Below are 25,780 nucleotides of genomic sequence, written 5' to 3' on the forward strand. Positions count from 1 at the left end.
ACTTTGACAACCTAGGATGGCTTAGAGTAGATGACGGAGTACAGCAACTTGCAATGGGCCTGGTCTACAAGATACACTACACGACCAAGGTACCCATGTACATGTCAAAATACTTCCCAAAGGTCAGTGAATACCATGATCACAACACCAGAGGGAGCTCCACAAACCGAGATTCGGCTCAAACAAGGGACTAAACATGTTTCGCAATTATGCCACATAAATGTGGAACGCCCTACCCAAAGCTGTAAATGAATGTGAATCACTACCCACTTTCAAAACCACTCTCAAAGAACACCTACGGGAGACTGCAATTCGAAACTGGCCCCTGTAAATGTCCTAACCCAATGTACAGTAAATGACCAAGTATGGTTTTGTTAATATTCCAATGTACAGTTTTGCTTGTACAGTTGTACAGTGTCCCCCATCCACCCCTCCTACCCAACCCCCCCACCCACCCAACCACCTCCAATGTACAGTCCCCCCCCACCCGACCTACCCAATGTAGTTTCTACATTAAATGTATATACTCTCTTTTCTACTCTTTTTGTATCACAAACAGTACTGTATTTGCAAATCTGGTATGTCATAAATGTATAGATGTAACAGTACTGTCTATCTATGTCGTGTATGTCATATATGTTATGATGAATTGAAAATGGGGGACCCTGATGTAAACAAGACGAAAGTTTTTCTGCATCCCCTTAACAATTGTATGTATTGAGCTGTACTGTACCCATTCTGCAATCTGTTAATAAAGTTTTCAATCAATCAATAACCAGTAGAGTGGACCGTCGGCCCTCATATTATTTTTTATTTTTTTTATTTTTTTTACAGGTCTCTTTTGTCTTTTATTTGAGCTTGCATTTTTGTTAAAATGTTTGAATACATAAAAAGTTATACAAAAAATTCAAACTGACCAGAAATAAAATACATTTTTTTTATCATCTTAATTAAAAAACATTTGGTTGTTAATAAAAAACATCTGCTGTTTCCCCAAAACTTTTTGTAGCTGTCACGTAAAAATAATGGAAAAAAACAGTCTGCATAGATTCTGCAGGCAATCAGTGGTAAATCTGGTCGAATGCGTGGTGCAAGCTTGTGACGATCGTCAGGTCAAATCTGTTTCTTATTGCTCAGATCTTTGATGTTTCTTCTTGTTGACAAAAAAACGGACGATGGTAAAGAGATGGTAGGTTGCCGGTGGGCGGGTTGTTCCTACTCAGCCCCGCCCTGCTGGGGCTCGGGAGTGGACGTTTTCTCAGCGGATGGTTCGCCTCCTGCCTTAGCCTCCTTACCGTTGCCATTGCCATTGCTGCCCTCTGGGCCAGGCTTGCCGCCGGCCTGTGAGCGTCTGCGGCGGTGGTTGGGGTTGCGGGGGTAGCGGCGCTGACGGGGCTCCTGGTCCGGGCCGCCCTCGCCTCCCTGGTTTTCCTTCTCCTCTCCGTCCTGCACCGGTCTGGGATGGGGTGGACCCCTTGGTTGGAAGCCTCTGTAGTGGTTCTGTCTCATTGGTTTGTCGCCGCCCTGGTCTGGACCTCTCTGGTTCTCTTCGCCTTCGCCTCCAAAGTATGGCAGGTGGCGCCGTCTGCCTGGGTAGGAGGGCCTGCGCTGCTGTGGCTGCGTGTCTCCCTCTGGGGCGTTCTCTGCCCCCTCGCGGCTGCACTTGTCACTGCCTTCACGGCTTCCGCTACTCGGCGGTTCGCCCTCGCCATCGCTCTGGTAGTTCTCAGGGTATTCTCCATTGCGGGGTGGGCCCCTCCTGCGGGCGCGCCTGTGGCGGTTCCGGTCAGCGTACTTGCTCCCCTGGACTGGAGCGCCTTCTGGGCCGGTGACGTTGGCCGCCTCTGGTCCCTTCTCCCCTTCAACCACATCAAACTCCACAGTTTCTCCATCTCCAACACTGAAAAGGTATTTCCTTGGGTTGTTCTTTTTTATGGCCGTCTGGTGTACAAACACGTCCTCTTTCGTGTCATTCCTGTTGATAAAACCATATCTCTTTTTGACGTTGAACCATTGGACTGTCCCCAAGACTTTTGTTGCGATGACCTTCTTATCCGCCACGGAAGCTTCGGCTGCCGGGCTGGATGGGCTCTCCGCGTCGTCAGCGGGCTGCGGTGGTTGTTGCGTTTCGACCTCGCTGCTCATGGTTACTGGTTGGTAATGGTCTTGTGCCGGCGGTGACTCTCTAGTGTGTTTCCCGGTGCTAGATGATAACCTGGGCCGGCGGTGGTGGGGGCTGCTGCCTTCGGGCTCTCTGCTTTCCTCTCTCCGTGGCTCTGTGTATTTTCCCAGTCTCCAAAATCACAGACGACTCTTTCCACAGCAAAACGGTAGGCAAGGCACCCTGGTCTAGAAATGCAGGCTTCAATCTATGTTGTTTAGTCTATCTGGTCAGTACTGTTCAGCACTGTTTCAAGATGCACACTGAGCTCTTCTGAGAGAATTGTTGAATATATACACAAATGTTCTAGAATGTTTGATTATGACATCATACTGTGACATCACAAATGGTCTAGAATGGTTGATTATGACATCATACTGTGACATCACAAATGGTCCAGAATGTTCTATTATGACATCATACTGTGACATCACAAATATTCTAGAATGTTCTATTATGACAAATGTGTCACGTGCTCTCACAGAATCAGTCGGATGACGCAATGGATCATTTACATAGGAATGCCTTTTTCTGTCAAACCTCAGATTTTTTCACTTTTGGGCTTTTAACATATTCTAATAAAACAACACCTTGGCTTTCATAATATGTATATATTATTTCTCATTTCGACTGGGAAATATGATTTTGAAGCGTAGCAATGAGAGATGGGGAAATGGTAAACTAATAATAAACGCAGGATAATAGTCACGTCGCAGTTTACTCAAGCGTCAGCTGCTTGTCTCCTCCCAAAACGTATGGGATGGCCCAGCCAACACGTTAACGCTGGTATCGATCGGTCTACATCTGTATCATCTGTTTTCTTTTTAGATTTTTATTAGATTTTAGTTCATAAGGACCGGGGTGAAGAAGATTTAATCGCTCGGCTGTTGAACAGCAATGCGGTGCTGCTTATTATTAGTGATAACTTTTTTGCACCGGGACCTGATCAAACGATTAATAAATCAGACTCGGACTCATCCAGTGAAACAAAGGGCAAGCCTGCTGAGGAGATGGTGAAAATGCGAGACCAGGTTCAAGAGCTGACTACTGCCTGGTAAGCACTTATCCACTTCCCTATAGAGAGAGAGTGTGTGTGTGTGTGTGTGTGTGTGTGTGTGTGTGTGTGTGTGTGTGTGTGTGTGTTGTGTGTGTGTCTATCTCTCTTTCTCTCTCTGTATCTGTGTGTGTCTCTCTCTCTATCTCTCTCTCTCTGGTGTATAACAGCTTGTTGCAGGGTTTGAATAGTTACTACTAGGTGAAAGAAATAACATGTAAAGATGTCAAATTATTCTATTTGCTCTTCTCCGTGTGTGTGTGTGTGTGTGTGTGTGTTTGTGTGTGTGTCTATCTCTCTTTCTCTCTCTCTGTATCTGTGTGTGTCTCTCTCTATCTCTTTCTCTCTCTGGTGTATAACAGCTTGTTGCAGGGTTTGAATAGTTACTAAGTGAAAGAAATAACATGTAAAGATGTCAAATTATTCTATTTGCTCTTCTCTGTGTGTGTGTGTGTGTGTGTGTGTGTGTGTGTGTGTGTGTGTGTGTGTGTGTGTGTGTGTGTGTGTGGGTGTTTGTGTGTGTGTCTATCTCTCTTTCTCTTTCTGTATCTGTGTGTGTCTCTCTCTCTATCTCTCTCTGGTGTATAACAGCTTGTTGCAGGGTTTGAATAGTTACTAGGTGAAAGAAATAACATGTAAAGATGTCAAATTATTCTATTTGCTTTTCTCCATGTGTGTGTTTGTGTGTGTGTGTGTGTGTGTGTGTGTGTGTGTGTGTGTGTGTGCGTGTGAGAAACAGAGCGAGTGAGTGAGAGAACTTGACTAGACTGTGATAATGCTGCACAGAAAAGTGTGATGTATGTATGTTTTTAACTGATGGCAGTGAATAACGGTAATTTTGGTGTAGGGGTGCACCGATATATCGGTCGGGTATCGGTATCGGCCGATAAGTGCCTTGTTGACTGCTATCGGCCTATCGGCCGATAAGCTCAAATGTGCCGATAGCAGTCGCCGATAAATAACCATCAATTTGTGTAGCGTCAAAAGGCAAAAAAAAAAAAGTTCACTTGCGACCTACCTGCACAACGCCCGCCGTCCCCCACACACACACACAAGCTACTGCATCAGTTACTACTTATGATTAACAAGGCATTCGTTTTGTGGCATTAACGTTATATAGTTAGTGTTACACGGACAATAACATCAGCATATTATTATTACCCATAGCAGCAAGGCATTACTCTGAGTCCGTTCATAGCTCAGTTCCATTCCGTTGCAGCATGAGCTACCGGGAGGCAGAAGACTAACGTTACTGGTGAAAATGTGATTTACGTTGGAATACTCCTTTGCCAACTTGCTGTACTTTGCTTGCAGGTCTGCAGCCATTATTGCTGGATTATGAATAGCCCCAACTTTAGCCAACGTAACGTTATGGCTAAACCTTTAACATTAGTTAACGCTAGCTTTCGGTTAGCTGTTCAATGCTAATAACACAACCAAGCAAACCCATCAGAGCTCCCCATCAACACCGCTCTGTCGGGAGGATGGCATTTAAGAAAGTATCTGCTGTTAAAATGACACAAACATTCGTTTTGTGGCATTAACGTTATATAGTTAGTTACACGTTCAATTACATCAGCATAGTATTTACCCGAAGATAGCAAGCAAGCCGTTCATAGCTCGGTTCCATTCCGTACCCAACTACCCATTCTGCAATCTGTTAATAAAGTTTTCAACCAGACAAATGTATAGAAAGGCTTTGTTTTATTATAACATTTGTTGCAGTAAAATCATTGTGTCTCGTTTGGCCATCCTGTGGAGCGCGCTGGTCGGCGGGCACTGCCGGGCAGCTAACGTATTAGCTTGTTGTGGTTCTGAGTTTGACTCGCATTCTCGCAAGCAGATCAATGGCGGCATGCCCCCGAAGTAGAAAATGAATAACCGCTTGCCGATTGGTGGTAAGAACAGCAGGAGGTGGGTGCTAGTGGTGTGGCGTAATTGGCCGAATCGACTGTCAATCAAAATGGTTCCATTGCATTGGTTGAAAGCTCTGGTTGAGAGAATAGTATCCCGCTGCAGGCCGCCAGAATGGTTCCATTGCATTGGTTGAAAGCTCTGGTTGAGAAAATAGTATCCCTCTGCAGGCCGCCAGACGATACTGGGAGATAGTGATACCATAAACATATTTCTTGATGTTTCCTTTTTTTAAGTAAGTAAAGAGGCCTACAAATACAAACACACATACAAATATACAGTAGTTTCATTAAAAAAAAAAAAAAAAAAAAAAAAAAATACTTATTTTTTGCCACAAGTATCGGTATCGGTATCGGCCGATTGTGTTAGTTGAACAATCGGTATCGGTGGCCAATTTTCATATCGGTGCACCCCTATTTTGGTGTCATGTCCCAGGTGAAAATGTTCCTGTTCCGGAATCAAGCGGTTTCACCACCTCCGCTTCACACACCAAAAGCCTGGGGTAGTCCTGGCCAAGGAGTTCCAACACTCATCAGAGCAAGAGTTTGAGCTACTGCGCCCTGATGCAATGGTGAGGCAGGAAGATCCATGTCAGCAGGAGAGGCCAGGACTGGATGCCAAAAGGCAATGGTACCTCTTCGATAAGATAAGAGACTATTGCACTGAGGAGACCAAGGACATTACATGTCCCGACCTTCTGTCCCTCGGTCAGGTGTGTGTGAGTGAGTGAGTGTATGCACTTGTAACGGTGTGAAGAATGATGTTCAGCTATGTTAGTAATACTGTTTTAGTATATTGTTAAATTGTGAATAATTTGGGTCAAGCAGCCATTGTAAATAAAAGTCCTTTTATTTAATGTACAGGTGCACCACCTACAGGTGTGAAAAAGTCAAGGCTTTTGTGGTGCGATTCATTCATTCATTCCTTGTAAACTAAATGATGGGCATATTGAGTGTGTGGAGACTGTTTGGTACTGTTAGGATTGTATTTCATTGTCTTAGCTGTCATATAGCACTTTATTGTTTTGGTTGTTTCATTTATTTCTTAACATATGGCTACACAGTATGTGTGGAGTGTTTACTTTTGATATTTATTTTATTATGTTAATTGTTACTATACGATCACAATAGTTTTAAGCAGCAGAAAGATGTCTTCAGCTGTGGCTTGATGCACGCTGGAGCGAGCTGCCGACTGTATTGCAGTGTTTGACCTGCTGGTTGTGTGTGTCACATTCACAGAGAGCTCACAAGTAAAAGAGAAGTGCTCCATCCATCTTGACTCCTGTGTTCGTTATTGGGTTAACACGCAGGACAGAAGCACAGTTGTCACACACTAATTAGCGATATCGATCGATGCATCGGCACAAAATATTACTGATGGGAAAAGACGTTGTGTTCACTCTTAAAAAATCTATGTTGAAATAACACAGGGTCTACATATAAATCCACACTAGTGTCTGTCTACTTATCTGTCTGTTAATCCAGGTAATATCATAAATGTTCACGCTATGAACTCCCAGGTGTAGACATTTGGCCATAGATAAATTGATCGATTTTCAGTCAGTAAGTGAAACTCTGAGATCAAAATACTCATCAAAGGGATGTGTTATTTGTAAGATCTCAGTGTAGTCGGGTGTCATGTGTTGATCGATGATATAAATGATGGCGTGTTGAAAAATAGCATGGTGTTTGTTGTCTCGGGCCAAGGCGTTGAAAATGACTTGTATGATCTAACGTAAGCCTGCCACGATAACACATTTTGCTGGGCGATTAATTGCCCCCGAAAATATTGCGATAAGCGATATTATTGCGACCGGTTAGAGATTTTTTTTTTGAGAAATTTATTTCCCAAACGTTCTCAATTTTCTTTAAAAAAATCACTAATATAATGATAATAGCATAATAATGCAAGGACACCGTTTCAAAGTGCAATAAACTTGTATTTAACATTGGAAGACATTTTAAATATCCTAAATAAAAAAATGCTCAGTTTGATTGTTTATTATAAAACAAACTGAAACTGGAAACAAGCCCTCTGTCTGGCTTTTTGTGTCATCCTTTTAACATGTACATGTATTATTAATGTACCTTGCGCCACGGTACCATGTACAAAATGTTAATAAAGTGTGAGGAAAAAACTGGAAACGTAATAAATTAAAAGGCAGTGAAACAATAATCAAATAAACACCAAAATATATACTATCTCTATTGGAATGGAGACTTCAGCACAGGATAAACTAGGGATGGGCAAAAATTATCCAGATCGATTAATCCAGTACTGTCCCGTAATATGGTCATCAGCAGCAAAAACACATATACAGAAACTACAAATAGCTCAAAATAAGGCTGCAAGGCTAGCTAGCTGTTCAAAGCGCACTAACATTGGAGTTATGCACAGACAATTATCATGGCTTCCGGTTGAAATTTCTTTTCTCAGAAATGTTCAAGTTGTTAAAAAACCACATTATCTTTATGATCATATAGTTTACATAAGAGAAGAACATGACCATATGACCAGACAAGCTATGTCAGGCCATCTAATGGCACCTAAACCGAGAACAAATCTACTAAAATCTTCTGTGACTTACAGAGCTATCATGGAATGGAACTCATTGCCAAGCTACTTAGCTGAAATAGAATCCAAGGCCACCTTCAAGAGGAAGTTAAAGTGCCATCTGCTGACGAGCATGCACTGAGCCCTTATGGCGGTGAAAACCAGTTGACTGTTGGTTGTGTTTAAGTTGATGGCGGTGAGTGCTGCTCAGGAAGCACTATTTGTTTGATTTGAGTTATTTTATTTGAATGCTTTTTGCTGGTGGATATCTTGTACAATATCATCCTAACTGATGTTGATAGTGATGTAATTGATGATGTGATTGATTTTGATGTTGATGATGATGTAATGTATTGAATGTTGTTGTATATTTGTGTGTGCCGGACCCCAGGAAGAATAGCTTTTGTCAAGGGCAAAAGCTAATGGGGATCCTAAATAAACATAAACATAAATATAAAGACTGTTAATGATGGCTTCTGCCTCACACAAGACGGTGTGTAGGCCTTCTTCATCCAGAGTCTGGAGCTTTAAGGTGGTGCTGAGAATCTTCATGACCGACCTGATCATCTGCTCCCAGACTCCGCCATGGTGAGAACCGGTAGGGGGGTTGAAAATCCATTGGATTCCCCTCTGTCGTAGAGTGTTCTCGATCTTGGAGCTATTCCATTGTTCCATAGCTCTTCTTAGCTCGCGCTCCGCTCCAACGAAGTTAGTCCCGTTGTCTGAACAGAGGATTTTCACCTGGCCTCTTCTCGCGAGGAAGCGACGGAGAGCGTCAATGAATGAGTCGGTGTCCAACGACGATGCCACCTCAATGTGGACAGCATGGATAGCCAGACAGGTGAAGATGCAACCCCACCTCTTCACGGCGCTTCTGCCGCGTTTGACTTCGAACGGACCGAAGTAGTCTAGTAGTGTTGGTGAAAGGGGGGTCATCTGGAAGAACCCTGTCCTGGGGTAAATCCGCCATCTGTTGTTGTCCAGCAGAACCGTGTGAGCGTCGATAGGTTACACACTTGGAGAGGACTCTTCGTATGGCTGCGTGAGCTCCAGGGATCCAAAACTTGAGTCGCAGCTTGGACAGTACGTGGTTACGACCGCTGTGACCCACATTCTGGTGGATGTCTCGGAGTATAAGCTCTGTCACATGGAGATCCTTAGGTAGGATGGCTGGGTGTTTAGCCTCTTCAGGCATTGTCGATTTGTCAAGTCTTCCACCTACTCTGAGGATTCCATCTTGCAGTACTGGCTTGAGCTGGGCGATATGACTGCTCATCTTGACGTAGTCACCTTTCCAAAGCACGGCAATTTCTTATGAGTATTTCTGTCGCTGACTGTAACGAATGATCTCGAGCTCTGCTTCCTTTATATTCTCCACAGTGTGGTTGGTCTTCTCCAGGCTTGCCTTGAATATATCCATCTGTGTCTGTACCTCAGACTGTGTGAGCGAAGCATTCATCTCCTCCCTCTTGCGACACAGCATCAGCAGAGTGCTTCTAAGCTTCAGCATCCAACCGGCTGCCTTCTTGAGACGGCTCCAATTGGAGTAATATTCCAGGAACTGCTGAACTGTGTCGAACTGCTCTTCAGCTGCAGTAGCGCTGACCATGGCATTCTTTACCTCTGGGTCCTCCATGGTTAGGTCCCCATGGTGTTCTGGGTTCTGAGGCCATTCCTCTTCGGGCTTGGTGAGGAATTCCGGCCCCTGTATCCAAGTCTCATTGTGCAGGAATGATTCCACATTGAGTCATCTCAACGCGTGGTCAGCAGGATTTGTTGCAGTATCTACATACCGCCACTGTCCTACTTCTGACAGCTTCAAGATGGTCTCCACTCGATTCGCTACGAAGGTGCGAAACCTACTGGTTCTGTTTGCGATGTATTTGAGCACCGTGGTGCTGTCGGACCAGAACACAGATTTGTTTAGGTGGAGCTCCAGCTCAGATCTCAAGGTCCTGTCCATGCACGCTGTCATGGTAACGGCTGCTAGCTCCATGCGCGGGATAGTGAGGGGCTTGAGCGGGGCCACTCTCGCTTTCGCCATGATGAAGGCAACATGAAGCTTGTTGTCATCACTCTTCTGTAGCAGATAGCTCACCGTTCCGTAGCCTTCTTGGCTAGCATCTGCGAAGTGATGCAGCTGGTTGAATGTTGCCTCGCCGAAGCCCTTGGGCTTGAAACTCCGAGGCACTCTGAAATCCTCCAACAGACAAAGGTCCTCCATCCAGCTGGACCATTGTAGAGCGAGGTGCTCTGGGACGTCGTCATCCCATCCTAGTTTGAATCTGCAGAGCTCTTGGAGGATCCTCTTCGCTGTCAAGACCACTGGAGCTAGGAGGCCCAGCGGATCGTAGATTGAGCCAACTATAGAGAGGATGCCTCTTCTTGTGGGTGGTTTTTCTTGTAGGACAATCTTGAACTTGAAGTTGTCGCTCTCAGTACACCACCGGACTCCCGGACTGTGAAGAGACTTCTTCATCTTTTTGCATTGCTCCATGGCATGCTGTTCTCCTTGGCAGAAGAGGCAAGGGTTGGAGAAGGCACAGAGTGTATCCCCTTTGGTCCTTGCTTTATTCTCTGCCGGGTTCTTGACTGCTGTAGCAGCTGTTGTGAAGCTTCTCCGAGCGCTGCTCTTTCTGGATGTCTTCTCATCTTTGTGAGCCTTAGCTTGGCTCTTTTTTCCATCTGTGATGTTGCCGAAGAGAGGGTGTAGGGCTTCTTTGGATTGTAGGGTGACAAAGTCGGCAAGGTCGCTGAACTTGGCGCTATGATGATCTTTCTCTAGAAGAGCATAGGCTTTGCTTCTCCACCGCTCTCTCTGCTTGTACGGAAGCTTGGCTGTGATGGTACGCATATTTGATATGCTGTCAAGCTCCTGCATGTACTCCACGTCTGCCATAGCGTTGAGGCATCCAGTGAGATAGAGGCCAAAGGAGTGGAGCGCCTCTCCGTCATCGGACTTGATAGTAGGCCAGTTCAGTGCCTTGTCTATATATGCCATTGAGATTGTGTATCCATTTCCAAAATGTTCTTTCAAGAGCCTCCTTGCCTCGCGATAGCCTCGCTCTGGTTCCATGTGAAGACAACTTCTTATCAGCTCTCTTGGCTGTCCATCCGTGTACTGCTCCATGAAGTACAGCCGGTCTCTGTTACTATCTGTATTGTCTTCCACTCCGTGTTCAAAGGCCCTGATGAATAGCCTGTACTCCATAGGGACTCCCTTGAATATAGGAATCTGTTGAGGGGGCAGAGTAGCAAGGTTTTGTTGCTTCACTAGGATATCCACGATGGCTCTTGTGGACTCTTGTTGCGGAGACTATTGTTCCCTCTGTATAGCACCGCCAGGTGCAGTGGAGCTGCTACTGGTTCTCTATTCATCGCTACGGCCTGGGGAGTAGGTGTAGCCTGTTTGTGAGCTTGTGATTCGAAGGGCTTCTTTTTCTCTATGTAAGAGTTCATTCCATCCCTACTGGACACTCTGGATGAGGATCGCTGGACCTTGTACTCTTCCAGTACTCTGCACTTAGCCTCTGAGGCAGCTAAAGCAGTCTGGACCTGTAACTCCTCTCTCTCTGCTCTTAGCTTAGCCTCCTGTTCATCAAGTTGTCGTTTTTGTTTTAGAGCGGAAGCCTGGGCTAGCAACTCAGCCCTCTCTAATTCAGCTTTCAGATGATGTTCTGAAAAGTGTAGTGGATGGTGCTCTAAACCCTTTCTTTTGTAAGACGATGGATGCACTGTCTTCAGGCCTGACCTCAGCTTGGTGCTTCCTAGACTCCGCTATATGCTGATGCACCTCTTTCATCCATGTGTCAGCCTTTACTGTGAAGTTATAAAATGTGTCAGCCTTCGGCGTGAACCATCCATCCTGATCTGTCTTCATCTCCTCTGATGTCTTGCTTAGTAACACCTGGACTGAAGTATTAAGCTCACAGAACTCTCCAAATAGCTTGTTGAATTCTACCATACATTTTGTCTGTACAACTTCCAAGTTACCGTTGTCGTCATCATCCATTAATTGATTCATCTGATTCACGTGACCAGTTAGCTGACATAGCTTAGCTCTCCTCTTATTGATGGCATGACAGACATTTTCCTCATAGGCCTTTTGTGTCATTTTAACCTTCCTAGGCTCCGACATTTGTTGTTATCCTTCTTTCAGCACTAGTTCGTGTTGATTCCTTTTTCCTCTTGGAACAGTGCATACTGCACCATATGTGAATACTGTATATACACAGTAGCAGGAGTTGGTTGGGCTTGACGTGCAGAGACAGCTTGTACACAACCCTCAGCCTGTCTGGCCTCATGTGGTATGAGGCTGCAATCCATCACCTGGAAGACAATAGGCGTGGGAAGAGGACTAACAAGCCAACTCCAAAACCCTCCCACAGAGGTTAAATGCGTTTGCGTAGGGCCAACAACCCTACCTGGAAAAAAAGCATGTTACTAAAGCATCTACGATAATTCAAAACCAACTCGACCTGGGAAAAGAAGGGCTCCCACACAGGAGGCGCATGGTGCCGTGCAGTGAAAGCCGAAAAGAAGCTGTAAGGCCGACTCCCCTCTTAACCCCCAGGAAAACCACCAGAATTGCCACATGGAACATCAGGACGATGTACGAACCAGGGAAGACAGTCCACGTAGCACAGGAGATGAGGAACTACAACATCTCTCTCCTTGGCTTGTATGAAACAAGGTGCCTACAAGCAAGGCAACTGAGATTGGCATCTGGGGAGATGGTGCTCTACTCCGGTCATACAGAAGAAGGCGCCCCACACATGGAAGGGGTGGCGCTGTTGCTGGCTCCAGAGGCACAACACTCTCTCATTGGTTGGGAACCGGTGAACCCACGAATCATCACCGCCAAGTTCACCACTAAGAAGGACAACATCAGACTATCCATCATCATCACCGGCAAACGACACCGAAGACGAGAAGAAAGACAATTTCTATGAACAACTGCAGGCTGTACTAGACAGACGGAGAGAAAAAGATATCACCATCCTCATGGGTGATTTCAACGCCAAGATAGGAGCCAACAACACGAGCTACAAAGACATCATGGGCGTACATGGATTGGGGCAGATGAATGAAAATGGAGAAAGGTTTGCAGACCTGTGCTCCCTCAACCAGGAAGCAGTGTTTTCCCCTACAAACGTATCCACAAGGCCACATGGAGATCTCCAGATCAAGTTACAGAGAATCAAATAGACCACATATGCATCAACAGAAAGTTCAGGAGGTCATGGCAAGATGTACGAGTCAAGAGAGGGGCAGACGTGGCATCAGACCATCATCTCGTGCTGACGAGCATAAAACTACGTCTGAAGAAGTACGCCACAACCACCGGTGCAAGAACCAGATATGACGTCGGACTTCTTAGGAACAAAGAAATACAGAGTAGATTCCAGATCAGCCTTACCAACAGGTACCAGCAACTACAGGAACAGGATAAAGACACAGATGAGGACATAGAAACTCAATGGCAGCACACAAAGATGTTGTGGCTGGACACCTGCAAAGAAATATTGGGAAAGAAGAAGACAAAACACAAGGAATGGGTCTCAATGGAAACACTCCAGGAACTGAAAGAAAGAAAGGAGAGGAAAGAAACTGAACACAAGCAAAACAAGATCAGCAAAAGCAAAGGCACAGGAAGAATACACCCAAGCCAATAAGGAGGTGAAGAGTAGCATTAAGAAGGATAAAATAGATCACATAGACAACCTAGCCAAACAAGCAAAAACAGCGGCAGGGCAAGGCAACATGAAATACCTCTATATGATCACTAGGAAGTTAGCAGGCAAGTTCCAACAGACGGACACACCGGTAAAAGACAAACAGGGAAACCCACTTACAACAACAGAGGAGCAGCGGAGAAGATGGGCTGAACATTTCAAAGAACTACTGAACCAACCAGCCCCGACAGAGCCAGCGGACATTACACCAGCGGAGAGAACACTTCCAATAAACTGTGATAAACCCAGCAAAGCAGAGATAAAAAAAGCTATTATCTCAACGAAGGATGGAAAATCTGCAGGACCAGATTAAATACCAGCAGAAGCCATCAAGGCCGACTTGAAGACTGCGGTAGATATGCTTCATAGCCTCTTCACCAAGATCTGGGAGGAAGAAAAGATTCCAGAAGAATGGAAAGATGGAATCATCATCAAGCTACCAAAAAAAGGAGATCTCACCAACTGCAACAACTACAAAAAAATTTGATGTAAAAAATTTCGATGCAGAATCATCCGGGCTACCCAGACAGGTTAAGCAATCGAGCCAGAATGCAATCAAACTGTCTTATGACCTATCACTGCACGGCTTTGTCAGTCATGTGATCACAACAACCCGGGCTCCGGTAACTAGTCAGTTTATCTTATTACCGCTTTCCTCTCGACGACAAAGAGAAGAGAAGGTGGCTGAAGTTGATACGGTAAGTTTGATCTCAATGATAAACAATAACAGTTAACAGGTAGGCTAACATCAGGCTAGGCTAACGTCAGGCTAGGCTAAGATTAGCTACTAGTTAGGTAACGTTAGCTAGCGATAAACGCTGGTAACGTTAGTTTACAAAACATTACCTGTGTAACGTCTGGGCTTTCTCCCTATTCAGGTTTGGAAGCTCTGCTGCCATCCTGGAATTCTCACTCTGTCTCTGATTGTCGTCATCTGCTGTCTGTAATTATCCTGATTGTTGTCACCTGCCTGTGTAAAGTAATGTTATCGCTCAAAGTGGTTCTGATAATAAAATAACACATATTCGAGAAGAGCAAGACCCTCTCTGTCTCCTTCTTCCGTGCCACACTTGAACTCAACATTCTTACCTGGTTTCCTAACAGAAGAACCGACCAACAAACATGAGTTCCATGGACGGATTTTGGGAGGAGCTGGATGCGCAGAGAAGGCAGCTGGGCGGCGTCACCACCCGTCAAGGGGAAGTAGGATCCGAATTAACTCGCTTGGGAGCCCTGTCCATTGATGCCCAAGATGGGATATCCAGGGCAATGTCAGCAGCTAACGCCACCACCGTAACGGCAGTTGAAGCAGTGGCTGGAACAACGCATCACGTCGGGGAGGAGGGGACGCTACATCCTGCTATCCATCGAGAGGTTCGTGAACCACGCCTGCCACCACCAGAACGCTATGGGGGAGCCCCTGTAGGTTGCCGAGAGTTTGTCACACAATGCTCATTAATCTTTGAATTACAACCGCTCACGTTCACTACCGAACTATCCAAGGTAGCATATATAATCACTCTGCTTACAGGGCGTGCTCTCTCTTGGGCTACGGCTGAGTGGGAAGTTCGGTTGGCGGTCTGCCACAGCGCGACTGCCTTTACCCAGGAGTTGCCACGTGTGTTCGATACCTCCCGGGTAATTTCCATCTATGAGGCAGGCGGACGCCTCACTGCCTGCCGACAGGGCAGTCGCTCTGTGGCGGACTACGCCATCGACTTCCGCATAGTAGCCCGAGAGGCGGCCTGGGCAGAAGTGTCGTGTTGCGTGTTGTTTCTACAGGGGCTCACAGAGCGGCTGGAGGGAATCATCAACCTGGCGATTCATCTGGACAATCGCCGCCGTGAGAGAGGCCCCGAGAGGGAGACATTTCATTTCATTTTTCACGGGAGACTTTGAGGGATGAACCTATGCAACTGGGGGCTATGCGTCTCTCGGCCACAGAGAGGCAGAGGCGCATCGAGCAAAAACTTTGTTTTCACTGTGGGCGCACTGGTCATCGTCTCAACAATTGTCCTGGGATATCGGGAAATGGGAGGGCTTGCTAATGCGGGGAGGGGTTCTACCGGGTGGGTTATTTTCCTCGTCACCGATGAGTCACGCACTTTTTTTGATGTCATGTTGGGTGGGGGGGGGGGGGGGGGGGGTTACCTCGAGCAGGCTCAGGCTTTAGTGGACTCGGGGGCTGCAGGCAACCTTATGCATGTGGGGTTAGCACAGGAGTGGGGGGTGCCTTTCGAGACTTTAGAGAACCCCATTCCTGTGCAATCTCTGGACGGTCAACCTCTGGCTGATGGGCTCATCACCCAGCGCACAGCGTCTGCAGGTGGCTGGGGGTGAGTGGGAATTATTGTATTTTCTTGTTGTTATTTCTCCCCATTGTTCTGGGCCATCCCTGGCTGCAGCTAACAACCCTGCCATTAACTGCTCAACGGGTGAACTTTCTTTGGATAGGGGTGTTGAGCCGGTTTCCACTGAAAGTTCACCCACTCTGTTTTCTTCTCTCCCCTTGTCTTTCTCCAGGATGGCGGTTGGTGTTGCTGAGCCTACAGTACTTCCTAATTCCGATTTAACGGGGGTCCCCGAAATTTACAGGGATTTGGGATTTAGTAAGACGCGTGCCAAAGCACTGCCACCTCATAGACCCTACGACTGTACCATAGATCTTCTACCTGGTACCACTCCGCCCTGCGGTCGCATGTTTTCTCTCTCTCGCCCTGAGACACTGTCTATGAACACCTATATTCAGGAAGCACTGGCCGCGGGGCACATACGTCCGTCTACCTCCCCTGCAGGTGCTGTTTTTTTTTGTGGATAAAAAGGATGGTAGCCAGCGTCCGTGCATTGATTATAGGGGATTAAACGATGTTTCCATCAAGAACCGCTACCCTCTACCTCTCATGGACACCGCCTTTGAGTGCTTACAGGGGGCACAGGTCTTCTCTAAACTTGACTTACGTAATGCATACAATTTGGTCAGGATTAGGGAGGGGGACAAGTTGAAGACTGCGTTTAACACGCCCAACGGGCATTATGAGTATTTAGTCATGCCCTTTGGTTTAGCTAATGCTCCTGCAGTTTTCCAAGCCCTGGTTAACGACGTGCTGTGGGATTTAATTGGGGTGTCAGTGTTTGTGTACTTAGATGACATCCTCATTTTTTCTCGCGATATGGTGCAGCACCAAATGCATGTTCGTGAGGTGCTACAGCGTCTCCTCAAGCATCAGCTATTTGTTAAGGCAGAAAAGTGTGTGTTTCACACTGACACGTGTCCTTACTGGGGTTTGTGTTGACGAAGGGTGATCTTCGCATGGATCCAGCCAAGGTGAGTGCAGTCTTGGACTGGCCACGCCCTTCGTCGCTCAAGGAAATCACAAAGTTTTTTGGGCTTTGCAAATTTTTACAGACGTTTTATTCGCAATTTAAGCGCCTTAGTCACTCCTCTGACAGCTCTCACTAAGGCCTCTCTCCCTGGCTTTGAATGGTCACCTCGGGCAGAGTCAGCCTTCTGCGACCTTAAACATCGGTTTATCTCCGCCCCTGTACTGATCCGCCACGATTCAGAGTCTCCGTTTATAGTGGATGTGGATGCCTCTGACATTGCGGTGGGGGGGTGATCTCTCAGAGATGTTTAAAGGACGGGAAAGTGCATCCTTGCCCTTTTTTTTCGCACCAGCTGTCTCCGGCCGAGCGTAACTACGATGTGGGTAATCGGGAGTTGTTGGCAATCAAATTGGCACTGGAGGAATGGAGACATTGGGTGCAGGGTGCGGCACACCCTTTCATTGTTTGGACTGATCATAAGAACTTGGCTTACATCCAGGGGGCTAAACGCCTTAACGCTCGCCTGACCAGGTGGGCGTTATCTTCACTCAATTTCGATTTTCCATCTCCTACCGGCCTGGTTCCAAGAAACGGCAAGCCTGACGCTCTGTCTCGTCAGTTTGATTCTGGGGACCGGGAGGAGAAGCCCCACCCTATTATTCCACAGGCCCTTATTTTGGCGCCCGTGTCATGGGGCATAGATAGGGTGGTAAGATCGGCTCTGGCATGGGAGCCCGATCCTGGTGGGGGTCCTCCGGGGCAGATGTATGTGCCCAAGGCTGCACACTTGCGACTGCTGCAGTGGGCACATACCTCTTCACTCACCGGCCACCCTGGGGCCACCAGGACCCTGGAGTTTATCCGTAGGAGGTTCTGGTGGCCTACAGAGGAGGGGGATACGCGTTCCTTTGTGGCGGCCTGTCCGGTGTGCGCACGTAGTAAGACCTCTCGCCGTGCACCGGCGGGTCTCCTCTGACCGCTTCCTATTCCCAAACGTCCCTGGTCGCACATATCCCTGGATTTTATTTCTGGCCTTCCCCCGTCAGATGGGTTCACTACCATTTTGGTGGTAGTGGACTGCTTCTCCAAGGCGGCCCACTTCATTCCCCTTCCCAAACTTCCCTTGGCTCGAGAGACTGCTGACCTGGTGGTGCAGCACGTCTTTCGGGTCCACGGGTTACCAGTGGATATTGTGTCTGACCGGGGCCCTCAGTTCGCCTCCAGGTTCTGGAAGGCATTTGCCTCCAGCCTCGGCGCCTCCGTCAGCCTGTCGTCTGGGTTTTATCCGCAGTCGAACGGGCAGACGGAGCGCGTCAACCAGGATCTGGAGGGCGTCCTGAGATGTTACGTTGCCGGGTGTCCGGCGACATGGAGTAGGAGGTTGGCCTGGGCTGAGTACGTGCATAATACCCTCCTCTCCACCTCTACTGGTATGTCTCCCTTTCAGTGTCAATATGGTTTTCAACCTCCTCTGTTTCCCGAACAGGAGCAGGAGGCTGAGGTACCATCGGTCCAGGCCCATGTGGTTCGCTGCCGCAGGACGTGGAACCGGGTTCGGACGGCGCTGCGGAAGGCCTCGGTTAAGGCTCAGCACCAGGCTAACCGCAAGCGGCGTCCGGCTCCAGTTTTCCGAGGGGTAGGGGGTTCCAGTTATTGGTGGATTGGGAGGGGTATGGGGTAGAAGAGCGTTCCTGGGTGCCTCAAAGGGATATTTTAGATCGCAGCCTTATCAACGATTATCGCCGGCTGCATCCCGAGGCACCCAGATGAAAGTCAGGTGCCGTTCGTCGGGGGGAGGTACTGTAACGTCTGGGCTTTCTCTCCCTATTCAGGATTGGAAGCTCTGCTGCCATCCTGGAATTCTCACTCTGTCTTTGTAATTATCCTGATTGTCGTCACCTGCTGTCTCTGTAATTATCCTGATTGTTGTCACCTGCCTGTGTTTTGTGTCACTGGTTCTGATTGGGTCTGCTGGCTGTGTTGAGGCCTTTATAGTAATACCTTGCCTCTCTCTTTCTGTCGGTTCTTCAGCAGTGTTACTGGGAACAGCCACCAGAAGTCGGATATCTCGCCCGTTATCATGATTTAAAGTTATCTTTGCTTTAGGTCGAGAAGTCGGATCTCTCACCACCCTATTCTCTTATTGCTTTCCTTAAGTTGTTTATCTCAGTATCTTTCCTTGTATTACTATTTACCTGCCTTACCTTGTAAAGTAATGTTATCGCTCAAAGTGGTTCTGATAATAAAAGAACACATATTCGAGAAGAGCAACACCCTCTCCGTCTCCTTCTTCCGTGCCACACTTGAACTCAACATTCTTACCTGGTTTCCTAACAACCTATATAACGTTGAGGCAAAAATTGTAAAGTGTGCGTGTGTGTTTTGGTGGACATTGGACCGCAAAGCAGAAAATACATTTGCAGTTACTTAGCCAAATAGCTGCCCTTCTTTGCCAAACCGAATTGATCACTAGTTTCCAGAGCTGATAACGTTATTGTTAAGTCACTATCTTGTGATAGTAACATGGTTGTGGTGTGAATTACCTCTAAATTAAAGTATTTTTGGATGACACAACACAGTAATAAGAAGGATTGCAAGTGTATGATGGCATGTACAATAATGCTGTATATACCCTATGTATATTTATTCTTAATGTACTATATATATATATATATATATATATATATATATATATATATCCACATGTGTCTGTACATACCTGCATATAATATTTTTACATATCTGTAGATACTATATATATATCTGTACATATCCCTTACCTACTCTTACTAGTTACGCTGCTGGCCAGTATGACTACTACCATAGTGTCGTTATACCTGTATCACTGTACATAATAATACTACAACTCTGTACATCTTTTTTTTTTGTATCCACTTTTTCTCCCATTTTCTATTTTTCTCCCATCCCAATTTCGTATCCTCCAATTCAACCCTCCCCTGTCTCGAACACTGTTTCTTGCCTCCCACAAGCCGGCTGCAATGTGGACGAAGCCATACATAGCACGAGTCCCCTCCGATACTCGAGGTAGCAGCCGTCGCATCTGCGCGGCGCGATCTTTCAGCGTCAGGGGTCTGCGCTTTGGAGGGGCGCCGCCCCCATCGCTTCTTGATTCTACTGCGCAGGTGCACCGACCTGTAGGAGTCGCTGTCCACAACGTCCGATCCCCACCCCTCAGTTTTCCCTCCCCCTAATACTGCCAATTGTATTAGTACGGACGACCAGCCAAACTGAAAACAATGTGGAGAGCTGGGCTCTAACCCAGCGTCTCAGCATTGGTGGTGAGTGCCTTGCCCACTGCACCACCTAGCCGCCCTACAACTCTGTACATCTGATTAGCATTATTACTCAGTAGTACTGATTTATATATTTCAAACAATATAATGAATTCAAGTTTTGTTTTATTTGTCACATATAAGGTACATGTACATTACATAGTGAAACACTTGGTTCTGTATGAGCCTCCTGAGATGGTGCTTCATACAGTTTACAATTTATTTTCGTTTTGCAGGCATGACTTCACCCCAAACTGTAACTCACAGGTCTGTGGGTGGCATTTTCCCAATGGCAAAGCAGCTGGGCCAACATGGCTTTCCCCGACCACATCAGCTATCCCATTCCCACCAAACGGAAAAAACAAATGCTCCCTGCCAGTGTGGAGGATGAAGGAAGAGCTGAACCAGGCCCAAACCACCTTGACATTGCTACACAGACCCCTAGTACTTCAAGTGTTGTGGTGCTTGAATTATGCCTCTAATCGATCAGCTACTCCTGACTTTGATGAAGCTCAGACTGGAATTGTGGCATCCTAGACCTTGCTATGAGGTTTAATTGCTGCCGTTCCACAGTCACCAACATCTTCACCACCATCAGACTGGACACCCAGTCATCTGTACAGTCATTACAAAGGATGCATCACACTTATGGGCACTATTTAGGGCAACCTGCACCTGACAGGAGCCAACAATTGTCATCTTGTGGTATGGACTCCTTAGTATAACTGTATATTCTATAGTAGTGTACATAGGACCCTTTACCTTTTCATTCATAAGCTTAGCATTGTATTGTATTTTATCTTTACTTTTTATCATGTCTATTTTATTATCTTGCAGCACTAGATGGAGGTGGCTCACCTCAGAATGGACACTGATTGGGTGGTAATGAGGTGACTTAAGGGGGTGGCTGTACCTTTGTTCAGGTTGAATTGTTTTGAAGTAAAGCTCATAGACTCCATACTCCGTCTGCTCGTCTCATTTATTAACTTCCACAATCTATTCTATCTAATTATTTTTTTTGTACTTTTGCACAATCGAAGGCAGGCATGGCCACCTTCATTTCACCATTATGTCTTGTGTATGTATGTGACGATTAAACCTCTTGAATCTTGAAGTGCAGGGTTTCATTCTGAATGTTTAGATTTATGTTCCGTTTTGGGGGAGCAGTTTTACTGTTGAAGCCTTTGGCTTGTTTATTTCCTTCCTCCCTAAATGTTAAATGTATAACCCTTTCACTGCCACTCGACAGCCGGTTAACCCTTTCACTGTGACAATACAGAAGGTTAGCCCTTTACTATCACACAGCCGACGGCGATGCTCCATCATTAACATCAGTAGCTCCGCAGATACAGAGCTACTGAGGCTAATGATGGAGCATCGCCGTCGGTTGTGTGATAGTAAAGGGTTAACCTTCTGTCGTGTGGCAGTGAAAGGGTTAAGCTATTGTGACAGTACGAGCAAAAGCAAAACAGTCTGCCATTTCATGAACTTATTTATGTCTTCTGAAGTCCTGCCTCGCATGTGCAGTGGCACACAGTATGATAAACATGGCTAAGACATTCACAACTCTAGGCTCGTCCACCTGATATTCAATACACTTGAGAATCACAAAGTTTCTTCACACACTTTAAAATGTTGAGCCAGACTGTCACAAACAAAGGTCTATAATAACACATACCTGGACCGGGCTGTTGTGAAGCCAGCCCATCCAGTGAGTGCTTTAACCCTTTCACTGCCACACTACCAAACGGTTAACCCTTTCACTGCCACATGACAAAGGGTTAACCATTTCACTGCCACACTACATAAGGTTAACCCTTTACTATCACACTACCGACGGTTACCGTCAGTAGTGTGATAGTAAAGGGTTAACCTTCTGTAGTGTGGCAGTGAAAGGGTTAAGCACAGGTCCCGGCAGAAATAAACAAGGTTTTCCAAAAGTAAATGATTGATATTTATTATATGAAGGGGAATGAAACCTGTAAACACACACAACAGGGAGAACAGCTGTGATCGCCTTGTCAGAGCAGTAAGTGTGGTCCGTCCTTTGTAATGACTGTACAGATGGTGTGAAGTCATCATGCCTGCAAAAATAAAATAAATTGTAAACTGTATGAAGCACCATCTCAGGAGGCTCATACAAAACCAAGTGTTTCACTATGTAATGTACATGTACCTTATATGTGACAAATAAAACAAAACTTGAATGCATTATATTGTTTGAAATATATAAATCAGTACTACTGAGTAATAATGCTAATCAGATGTATGTACAGAGTTGTAGTATTATTATGTACAGTGATACAGGTATAAAGACACTATGGTAGTAGTCATACTGGCCAGCAGCGTAACTAGTAAGAGTAGGTAAGGGATATATGTAGGGATATGTCTCTACGGTTCAGAGACTTGGAGAATGACGAAAAGAACATTGCAGAAGATACTGTACAGACCTTTATAAACAGCTGTCTGAAACGCATCTTTGGGATCCGGTGGCCAAACAAAATCAAGAGGAGGAACTATTGCTGAAAGGAAGACAGGAACCAGTGGAGAAGCAGATCCTGAGACGAAAGTGGGGATGGATAGGCCACACTTTGAGGAAACCAGCTACCAGTACTACACGACAGGCCCTGACTTGGAATCCCCAGGGGAAGTAGTCTAGATGGAAATAGGGGTCCACGCGCACCCCCCGGATTTTTTATGCCACCTGATTTTTCTTAATCCTTAAAGTGTCTATTTTCAGAATCTGCCAGGTGCCAAGCTGAAATAATGTCCGAAAGGCTCCATTTTTAACCCTTTATTGCGCCTAACCTAAAACCGAAACATAAAAATTTGATGTAGCAAGAGGCATAACCTTTGAAGTAAACAACATACTTTGTCCATACAATTCTGACCCTAGGAATTCAATGGGATGGTTATTTCTTTACATTTTGACTGTATTTCTTGACAAAAACAGCAAAAAAATTCAAAAGTTTGTGTCTGACCAATTACCTTTTTATTTTTTCAAACGCATAGAGTGAATATTTGTTGACAATCAGTTTTTTTTTCAATCCTCCAAGTGTTTATTTTGAGATTATATTGGGTACCAAGCTGAAATAATGTCTCAAAGGCTAGTTTTAACCTTTTATAGCACCTAACCCAAAAATTGAAAAATTTAAATATAATGTAGAAGAGGCATAACTTTTGAAGTAGACAACTTACGGAGCGAAATTAATACGTTTTCCCACACAATTTTGATCCTAGGAATTCAATGGGATGGTTATTGTTGACATTTGACAACAGTTTGACTGTATTTCTGGACAAAAACAGCAAGAAATGGCCAAAAAAAATTGTATGACCAACTACCTTTTCAACACCTTTTCACAATCAGTTTTTCTCTAATCCTTTAAATGAAATGAAATGATTAAATAAAATCTTGTTGGGTTTATTTTTAACTCTTTATTGCACCAAAATCAAACATGAAAGATTATGTAAAGTGTGATATAATTACAACTTGAACAATGAATACATTTACCTTTTCATGTCACTACCTATTGCATGCACTCATCTGTGTTTCACTACACACATGAGTGCATCATGCTTACCAACTGTCCGTCTGCAACACTACTATCACCGACATCTAAGAAGGGAGATCCCCCCTTGAATGGCCCTTCTAAGGTTTCTCTCCTCCACATTGGGATGAGTTGGTGGAATTCACCTGTCCGAGCCAAGGATCTTTCCGGATACGAGGATGATCGTGTGAGTACACGCTCAAAGAGTGGTGATGTGCGGGACCTAAGGCAACAGTCCAGTAAAATGGGTACAGCACAAATAAATGAGAGGATGCGATTTAGTTGAATAACAACATACAGAAGCCAGAAATAAGTACATAAATAGTGATTTGGAAAATAAGTTGTCACTCAGAACAGTAACAAAATAAATTTGAGTTCCTATCAACTGTTGTGAATAAGTAACCTGCATTGTCCACCGAAGCGAAATAACCAGTTGTAGGACGCTGAGGGGAGATTAGTTTGCCAGCATTCCACAAAGAGTGGTATGAGGAAACCAAGGATTACATTGGTACTGGCATTCCAAGGCGCTGGTCAGTGTCCACCAAGAGCTCCATGGGGGTACCACATCACAGCGTACCAAGAAGACCAGGGAGAAGCCTAGCTCTCGAGCATTGAGAGCTCCGGCCAACGCACGGAACAGGTTGAGGAACCAGAGGAGGCATTGCTGAGGCCAATACCAGAGGCTGCGGTGGGGAGCGAAGGAGACCCAAAAGCCAGGCTATCTACAGGAAGAGGACAGCCTTCTCATCAGACCTGCTCCGGCTGTCAGCTAAAGGGGTTCATCCGCCAACGGCTGCCATCCGACAGGGGTCTTGAGACCTTAACAACAACCAGGCTGGCATCAGAGAGAGACACCAAACCTCTCCCACCTTCCCGGTGGTCAACGGGTGTCGGGCCAACCGCTGCGGAAGGAGACGACACACTCTTCGCAACAGCTGGGCTCTCCACAGCGGGGATTTCATCACCCCCACCAAAGTCTACTCAACTGTCATCCGAGGGAAGACCTCCTGGCTCAACTGCCAGGCCAAATACAGCAGGGGTCACGCCCCTATCGAGTGACAGCACGAGGTGTCAGAGGCCTAGACAAAGGCCAAGGAGATATGAGGATTAAAGAAGACAGGGGAGAAGAGGTAGAGGTCATAGTGGCAACCTTTTGACCTCATTCCCTCAAAGAAGGAGGGGAGGGATGAAAGGTCAACAAGGCGACCTTTGACCCCCCCCCCCCCTCCATGTTAAAAGCCAGAGCCTCCTTGAGAAGAGCAGGGGAGGGGCCTGGAGATTGGCATAAGCAATCTCGGTCCGCATCCTCCCTGAGCGAAGAAGAGGTGGGGGATGAAAGGTCAACAAGGCGACCTTTGACCCCCCCCCCCCCCCCCTCCCTGTTAAAAGCCAGAATTTGGTGCCCCCTAATAGAAACCAGTGGAAATTGATCCTGGTAAGCGAGTTCTGAAATAATCAGAAGGGGGATAACAGGTGCCCAAGAGTGGGGCAGTGTATTCCTTCATATCCTTCTCACTAACTCTCATGCTTAACCGAAAGGTCTTCACCCCAACTCAAACCGTCTCACTCAGACGTAACCTGGCCTCCCTATCCCCCTCCACCCTCTCCTCTGACATAATATCCGCTCTACCTTTGAGAGACACCTTCTCTGCTCTCCCCACAGAGATGGCAACCTCCACCCTCCTCTCAGCCCTTGCAACCTCCTTTGACAAGCTCTGTCCCCTCGTTGAGAAACCTGCCCGCCGTTCCCCACCCAGTCCATGGCTGACGGATGCAGTGAGAGAACAAAGACAGGTCCTGAGAGCGGCTGAGAGGAAGTATAGAAAATCACGCCTCACTGCTGACATCGACACATATCACAACCTCTTGTTAACATTCTCCAAAACCATTACTAATGCCAAAGCTTCTTTCTTTCACCATAGGATCGAGGCCTCTGCCAAGAATCTTCGCAAACTGCATGCTACCATGTCCTCCCTCCTCACTCCCCCCCCACCCCCTCCTCCCTCATCTTTTTCTGCTGAAGACTTTGCGATCTTCTTTGAGGAAAAAGTGGAGAACATCCGCAGCTCCTTCTCCCAACCCCCCCCCCCCCCATTCCAAACGCTGAATCGAGAACCTCATCCTTCACTCTGTCATCTTTCTCTCCCATTACAGAAGCCGAGACCCTGACACTGGTAACGTCGAACCGTCCGACTACA

General features: G+C 46.2%; 1 protein-coding gene across 1 annotated transcript; it reads right to left on the reverse strand.

Moving 5' to 3' along the window:
• Window positions 1-980: 980 nt before the first annotated feature.
• On the reverse strand, window positions 981-2,160 carry LOC311243145 (Y-box-binding protein 1-like). Its single transcript, XM_084332255.1, has one exon. It carries the CDS (start codon window positions 2,143-2,145, stop codon window positions 1,216-1,218), a length of 930 nt encoding a protein of 309 aa, XP_084188381.1. The 5' UTR covers window positions 2,146-2,160; the 3' UTR covers window positions 981-1,215.
• Window positions 2,161-25,780: the final 23,620 nt, after the last annotated feature.

The sequence above is a fragment of the Notolepis coatsorum genome (genome assembly GCF_963971535.1).
Source record: "Notolepis coatsorum genome assembly, chromosome: 16".
Classification (NCBI taxonomy): domain Eukaryota; kingdom Metazoa; phylum Chordata; class Actinopteri; order Aulopiformes; family Paralepididae; genus Notolepis; species Notolepis coatsorum.